General features: G+C 47.3%; 1 protein-coding gene across 1 annotated transcript; it reads right to left on the reverse strand.

Moving 5' to 3' along the window:
- Window positions 1–3,892: 3,892 nt before the first annotated feature.
- On the reverse strand, window positions 3,893–6,745 carry LOC130137143 (uncharacterized). The gene has a single exon (XM_056307907.1). It carries the CDS (start codon window positions 6,743–6,745, stop codon window positions 3,893–3,895), a length of 2,853 nt encoding a protein of 950 aa, XP_056163882.1.
- Window positions 6,746–7,012: the final 267 nt, after the last annotated feature.

Here is a 7,012-nt window from a genome sequence, read left to right on the forward strand (position 1 = left end):
GAAATGTATGCATGACATGCATGATACTAAGTGATTTGGATTGCACGAGAAACAGCTTTCTAGCCTTGATTTCATTTATGGAAAATACTTCTTGACTGCGTCAGAGTTTACAGGTTTTGACAACTCGTGGCCATCCATTTCCACTAACACTAAAGCACCACCTGGCAGGACAGTTTTGATGACATAAGGGCCTTCATAAGTCGGGGCAAATTTTCCATGAGGGTCACGTACAATTGATATCACCTTCCTCAATACCAAGTCATTGACCTTGAGGTGTCGGGGACGAACTTTTCGATTGAACGACTTCGCTACTCGTTTCTGATAGCATTGACCGTGACATATGGCTCGTAATCTGCTCCCATCGATCATGTTCAACTGTTCATGCCTTTGTCGTTCCCATTCGGCCTCGTCAAGCTTTGCTTGAGAGAGAACCCTTAAGGATGGAATTTCGACTTCCACGGGTAGGACCGCTTCCATTCCATATACTAACGAAAAAGGGGTTGCTCCGGTCGAGGTGCGGATCGATGTCCGATATGCCATCAATGCATATGGAAGTCTTTCATGCCAATCGCGATAGTTCTCAGCAGTTTTTGATAAGATCTTCTTTATGTTCTTATTTGCCGCTTCAACTGCCCCGTTCATTTGAGGGCGGTATGGTGAAGAATTCAGATGCCGGACCCGAAATGTATCTAGCAATCCATCAACGATCTTGTTGTTCAGATTAGAGCCATTGTCAGTGATGATTGCTTCTGGAACTCCGTAACGGGCGATGATATCGCGGCGAATGAACTTGGCCACGCTCTTTGCGGTGACATTAGCATATGAATTGGCCTCAATCCACTTCGTAAAGTAGTCGATTGCTACTAAGATGAATCTGTGTCCGTTTGACGCCTTAGGGTTGATCGGTCCAATTATATCTATCCCCCACATGGAAAACGGCCAAGCTTGAGACATCTGATGGAGTTCGTTCGACGGAGCATTAATCCTGTCCCCGTAAATTTGACATCGATGGCAGCATCGCACATGCTGAATACAATCAGACTCCATGGCCAACCAATAGTACCCGAGTCGCATGATCTTCTTTGCTAGGAGATGGCCGTTCATGTGGGGGCCACATTCCCCTTCATGTATCTCTTTCATCAAACGATTGGCCTCTTTCGCGTCGATACATCTCAGTAACACTGAGTCATAAGATCTTTTGTAAAGTGCATCCCCGCTAATGAAGAATTTTGAGGCCAGCTTCATCAGATATTTCCTGTCTGATACTTCACTTCCTTGAGGGAACTCACCTTTCTGCAGGTAATTCAGAATGTCATGGTACCATGGTTCTCCATCAGGCTCTTCTTCAATTACCATACAATAGGCTGGACGCTTAAGGATTTCAATCCTTAATGGTTCGATATCCAAGCCTTTTGTTGCTTGCAGCATTGACGATAACGTGGCTAAAGCATCAGCGAACTGATTCTGAGACCTGGGTAGGTAATCGAATGATATTTCTTGGAATTCTTTCACCAGCTCTTCCAGAAACTCATGATACGGGACTAGTTTTGGATCCCGCGTTCGCCACTTGCCTTCGGTTTGAAGGATAATGAGGGCCGAATCGCCATAGACTTGCAATTTTTGGATCTCCATGTCAACAGCAGCTTGGAGGCCAAGGATACACGCTTCGTATTCCGAGATGTTATTCGTGCAAGGGAAAGTCAATTTGGCAGCCACGGGGTGGTGCTGACTATCCGGGGAGACGAGAACTGCCCCAGTACCGGAACCAGATAAGTTGACTGCACCGTCAAAGTACATGGTCCATTTGTCATTCGACGCAAATAAGATCTGCCTATCCATGCCACCATCTTCATCGGGGTCTTCTGTTTTTTCAAGATTTTCCGCTAACATGTCTCGCTATGGCTCGCTTCTTTACGGACTTTTGCCCCAAGCTTTGCACGTCGACTCGAAATTAGAATCTCGCCACTTGGCCGCCTTCCCCACCAAGGTGGCTTTCTAAGAGATACTTGATGGGATCATTCTCAGTTACTAGCAGAACTTGGTGATGGAGGGTGTATTGGCGTAGCCTGTGCAACACCCAGACCAAGGCTATGCACGTCTTCTCAACTTCCGGATAGTTCACCTCGGAGGTAGTGAATTTCTTGCTGAGATAATATATTGCGCGTTCCTTCCCATCTCCGGCCTTTTTTGGGCCAGCATGGCTCCCAGCGATTCATCATGGATAGTTAGATACAAAATTAATGGAACTTTGGGCACTGGTGGGACCAAGATCAGAGAATGAGTCAGATAATACTTTATCTTTTCAAAGGCATCCTGACATTCGGCGTCCCATTCGATTTTCGCATTCTTCTTCAAGAGTTTGAAAAATGGCCTTGCTATTTCTGACAACTGGCAAATAAACCTTGCCACATAATTTTACCGTCGCAACAAACTGCGGACTTCTTTGACAATGGCCGGAGGCTGTAAGTCGCAAATGGCCTTTACCTTTGACGGGTCAATCTCGATGCCTTTGTTACTGACCATAAACCCTAACAACTTTCCAGACTTTGCCCCAAATACACATTTCGCGGGATTGAGGCGCAACTTAAACTTTCGGAGGCGATCAAACAACTTTTGCAAAACTTCGACATGGTCTTCGCCTCGTCTTGATTTCGCAATCATATCGTCTACATACACCTCGATCTCCTTGTGCATCATGTCGTGAAATAACGCGACCATGGCCCTTTGATATGTTGCCCCGGTGTTTTTCAGACCGAAAGGCATCACCTTGTAGCAAAAGGTCCCCCACGGGGTTATAAACGAGGTCTTGCTCCTATCCTCCTTCTTCATACGGATTTGATTATACCCTGAAAATCCATCCATGAAAGAGAACGATTCGAATCCTGCAGTACTATCAACCAAGACATCTATATGTGGGAATGGAAAGTCATCCTTTGGACTAGCTCGGTTTAAGTCGCGATAGTCCACACAGACCCTGACTCGACCGTCTTTCTTCATCACTGGCACAATGTTTGCTATCCAATCGGAGTAATGCGACACTTCGATGAACCCCACTTTTAGCAATTTCATAACCTCCTCCTCGATTTTCTTGGACAACTCTGGCTTGGTCCTTCGGAGTTTTTGCTTCCTCGGCAGTATGTCAGGATCAGTTGGTAGAACATGCTCTACAATTTTTGAATCCAATCCCGGCATGTCAGCGTACGTCCAGGCGAACACATCCTGATATTCTTTAAGAAGGCGAACCATTCTTTCGGCCTCTGCTTTCGAAAGACTTGCCCCGATCTTTATTTCCTTGACATTTTCATCATTACCCAAGTTTATGGTAATTGTTTGCTCCACTGTTAATGGCCTTGATTCCTCATGTCGCTTCCATTCACGCTCAATCCCCTTCGGATCATTGTCATCGCTATCGATACCTGAGAGATTCCCTTCGTGCGAATCCGAACCACATGCGTCCTTATCATGATTATGCATAATGTGATGCCTGAGATGTGATGAGATGAGTTAGGACACAAAACATGGTACATGCCATTTTGAAAATGCTTTTGAAATTTTTGGAAAAGACTTCTAAGAGCTCATCCTCATGTCATCGGATTTCCTTGCTCATGAAGACCATGAAAACAGGGAGCACGTGGGACCCCAGCCCTCAGCGACCATCATAGGACCAGTTTGGTACGGTTCCACGTGTCCTTAATAAAACATGCACGCATTTCATTGAATTAAAAGGATAAGGCCGCATTACAACACATACCGCCCCGAACCAACGGCTCAAGATTCGGGGCTAGACAAAGTTTTCATTACAAACGAGTTTAGATTAGCAAATTGAAACAACGCTAAGCTCCCACGCAGGGGAGAGAACATAAAACAAATAACAACACTAACGGGAACCGCCCTACTCTGCAGGGTCGGCGACACTTCCAGAAGATTCAGCTTCTTCACACGTCAGGATAGTACATATAACATTCTCCTCGAATAGCTTAGCTATACTGTCGATGGCCGCCTCTTCCTCATGTAGCATCTTCGGAGGCCCGGGGAACATCTCTTTCAATAGGGGGAGTAATAGGCCTCGGCAGCCTTTTTCCACTCCAATATGCCCGCCATGGTCCCCCTTACCTGCGCCTCGGCCTCCTTGGTTGCCCCGGCCTCCGTCGCTACCTCGACCTCCACAACCACTTCGGCCTCCATTGTTACCTCGACCTCTAGAGCCGCCTCGGCCTCCGCGATTACCTCGGCCTCCATCATTGCCTCGACCTCCGTTGTCCCGACTTTCACGGTTGCCTCGGTCTCCATTATCTTGGCTTCTCTGATACCCTAAGCCTTCCCTCTTCGCACCTTTTTCGACTTCGATGGGTTTCCGAATCCCTTGCCCATGCAATCCAAGGCCTTCCCCGTGGTTGTACCCGTTTGCGAGCATAATTTTTCCAGCTGCTAGAGTTGGCTTGGACAGTTCAGGGGTGCCCATGAGTGAGCCAACGGGAACGTGGACCATAGATACCAACTCCAGAGTTTGGAAACTGGATTCCTCTTTGCATTCGGGCTCCACGTACGGGATGGCTATCTCGTGATAGACTTTGAAGTCTGTTTCTCCATGTACTGTAACAAGCTTGCCGTCGACCACAAACCGCACCTTCTGATGGAGACCAGAGGGTACAGCACCCGCGGTATGAATCCATGGTCTCCCTAATAGAAAGTTGAATGCGCTTGGGATGTCTAGTACCTGAAAAGGCACCAGAAACGTCACGGGACCGACCAGGAGTTCCAACTCTATCTCTCCTATTACTTCCCTTCTAGTGCCGTCGAATGCTCGTACGGGATTTTTGGCAGTACGCATCTTCCCTAGATCGACCTTTAAGAGACGGAGAGTGGCTAACGGGCATAAATTCAAAGCGAAGCCATTATCGATCAATGTCCTTGCGACCATCATATCGTGATGCTTAATCGAAATGTACAAGGCTTTATTATGATTCCGGCCCTCTACCGGAAAGTCTTCGTCCGCAAAAGAGATTTGATCCTTCAACAGGATGGTCCCCACAAATTCTTCTAACTGGGCTTCGTCGATCGTCTTCGGGACATGAACCTCGTTAAGGACCTTTAATAAGGCATCCTTGTGTTTCTCAGAAGATTTGAAAAGATCCAGGAGAGAGATTTGGGCTGGCATTTTCCGCAGTTGGTTTACCACGTTGAATTCACTCGTTTTTATCACTGCCAAAAATTGCTTTGCGTCTTCTTCGGTCACTGCTTTTTTCTCAATTCCTCCGGCAGGTGCATAGCAGCGGCCTGATCGGGTGATAGCATCCACTTCATCCGTTTCGTAATCCCACGGGACCGTCTTAGTATTGAAATCCGGAGGGGCTTCAAGGATTATGACCCCTTCTTCTTCCAGGGGTGGCAGCTCGATTACAACTCGCGTCATATCCTCCCTTCCAACCTGGATTGCTGAGAATTCTTCAGTTGCGAGATCAATTATCATTGGCTCGACATCCTCCACCTCCTGATCACTAGCATAATCTTCATCAGAGAAGTATATCACGACCGGTGTTGTCATGGCGACTAATCCCTGTCCCATATCAGCACTCCCGATTACCCCCATGCTCATCATTCTACGAACATAGTCTAATTTTTCTTCCATCGTCACATCCTCTCCTCCTTCGTGGTGTCCAGCTAGCTGAAGAATTTCGTATAGCCTTGGGATGTTCACCATGAAGGTTTGTTTGCTCACGTTCGCTTTTTTGAACACCACATTTACGCCCTCGGCATGATCGGGCAAAGGATTTTGCTTCACATTGGGTCGCGCTCTCTCGAACGATAGAATTCCCTTGTCCAACAAGTTTTGAATTTTGATCTTTAGTGCAAAGCAATTGTCCGTGTCATGCCCCCTTTCCCCCCGGTGGTATTCGCATGTCTTGGTCATGTCAAACCCAGGGAATCTTGGAGGATTGTCCCTAGGTACTTCTTTGGCTACCATCCTCCTCTCAATGAACATGGGCAATAACTTTGACAGGGATTTTGGCAGCGGGGAGAATTCCCTATGAGGAAATCTCTTATTTCGATCATGCCCTTGGGGCGCATGCCCTTGTACAATTGATGGCTTTTGTGGGGGTGCTGAGAAAGACTTAGACGGCTCTTGGACAAATGCAACTTCGACAGCGGTTTCCTTGTTCTTCTTTATTGGGAATCCTTTGCTATTCCCTGCGGGTATTCTCCCATCGACAATCGCCCATTCTACCCCTTCGCCCACTTCCACCAGTTGGGAAAATGTTTGACATCCAAAAGTTAACATTCCGTGAAAATACTCAGGTGGCAGGGTTTTCAGAAAAAGTTGCCTCATCTCCCTCTCGATCAGCGGGGGCTTTACTTGTGATGCCATCGTCCTCCATCTTTGAGCGAATGCCTTGAAAGGTTCATTCCTTCTCTTTTCTAGCCGAACCAAGTCTTCTCTCGTGGGGATGATTTCAGAGTTGAACCTGTACTGCTGAAGGAACTCTTCGGCAAGATCTTCCCATGCTGTGATCGTCTCAACATCCAGCGCAATGAACCATGACAAGGCAGGGCCAATCAAGCTATCTTGGAAGGTCTGGATGAGGAGTGGTATGTTGTCGGAATAACGAGCCATTTTTCTCAAGTAATACTTGAGATGAGTCTTAAGGCAACCGGTGCCATCATATTTCATGCTAAATTCCGGTTCCTTGAAGGTTTCAGGGACTTTCACTTTAGCATATGGAGATAACTTATCAACCCCTCGCATCTCGTACCCTTGAAGAACACAGAGTCATTCCTCCATCTTGGCTAGGCGCCTTGCGCTTTCCTCATCGAGGCGGGAGATAGGCTCCTCCCTTGGAACAGGGTCCAGATTTACAATGATCGGTGTGACAGAAGGGGAATCTGATGCTGTCCCCTTTTCAGGAGGATCCGTGGCATGTGGATTAATGGCTAACGGGGGAGTATGCCCTGACGAGGTGGGGACAGAAGCCTCGGCGGCATGTGCAGGCGGAGGATCCTGGAGTTTCTGATT

Source organism: Syzygium oleosum, unplaced genomic scaffold, assembly GCF_021117445.2.
Source record: "Syzygium oleosum isolate NSW1041296 unplaced genomic scaffold, Sole_v2.1 Sole_v2.62, whole genome shotgun sequence".
NCBI classification, from domain to species: Eukaryota; Viridiplantae; Streptophyta; class Magnoliopsida; order Myrtales; family Myrtaceae; genus Syzygium; species Syzygium oleosum.

Bases quoted from the DNA above. Each gene is read 5' to 3' on its own strand.
- LOC130137143 (XM_056307907.1), bottom strand. From the start codon at position 6,745: ATGCGAGGGGTTGATAAGTTATCTCCATATGCTAAAGTGAAAGTCCCT.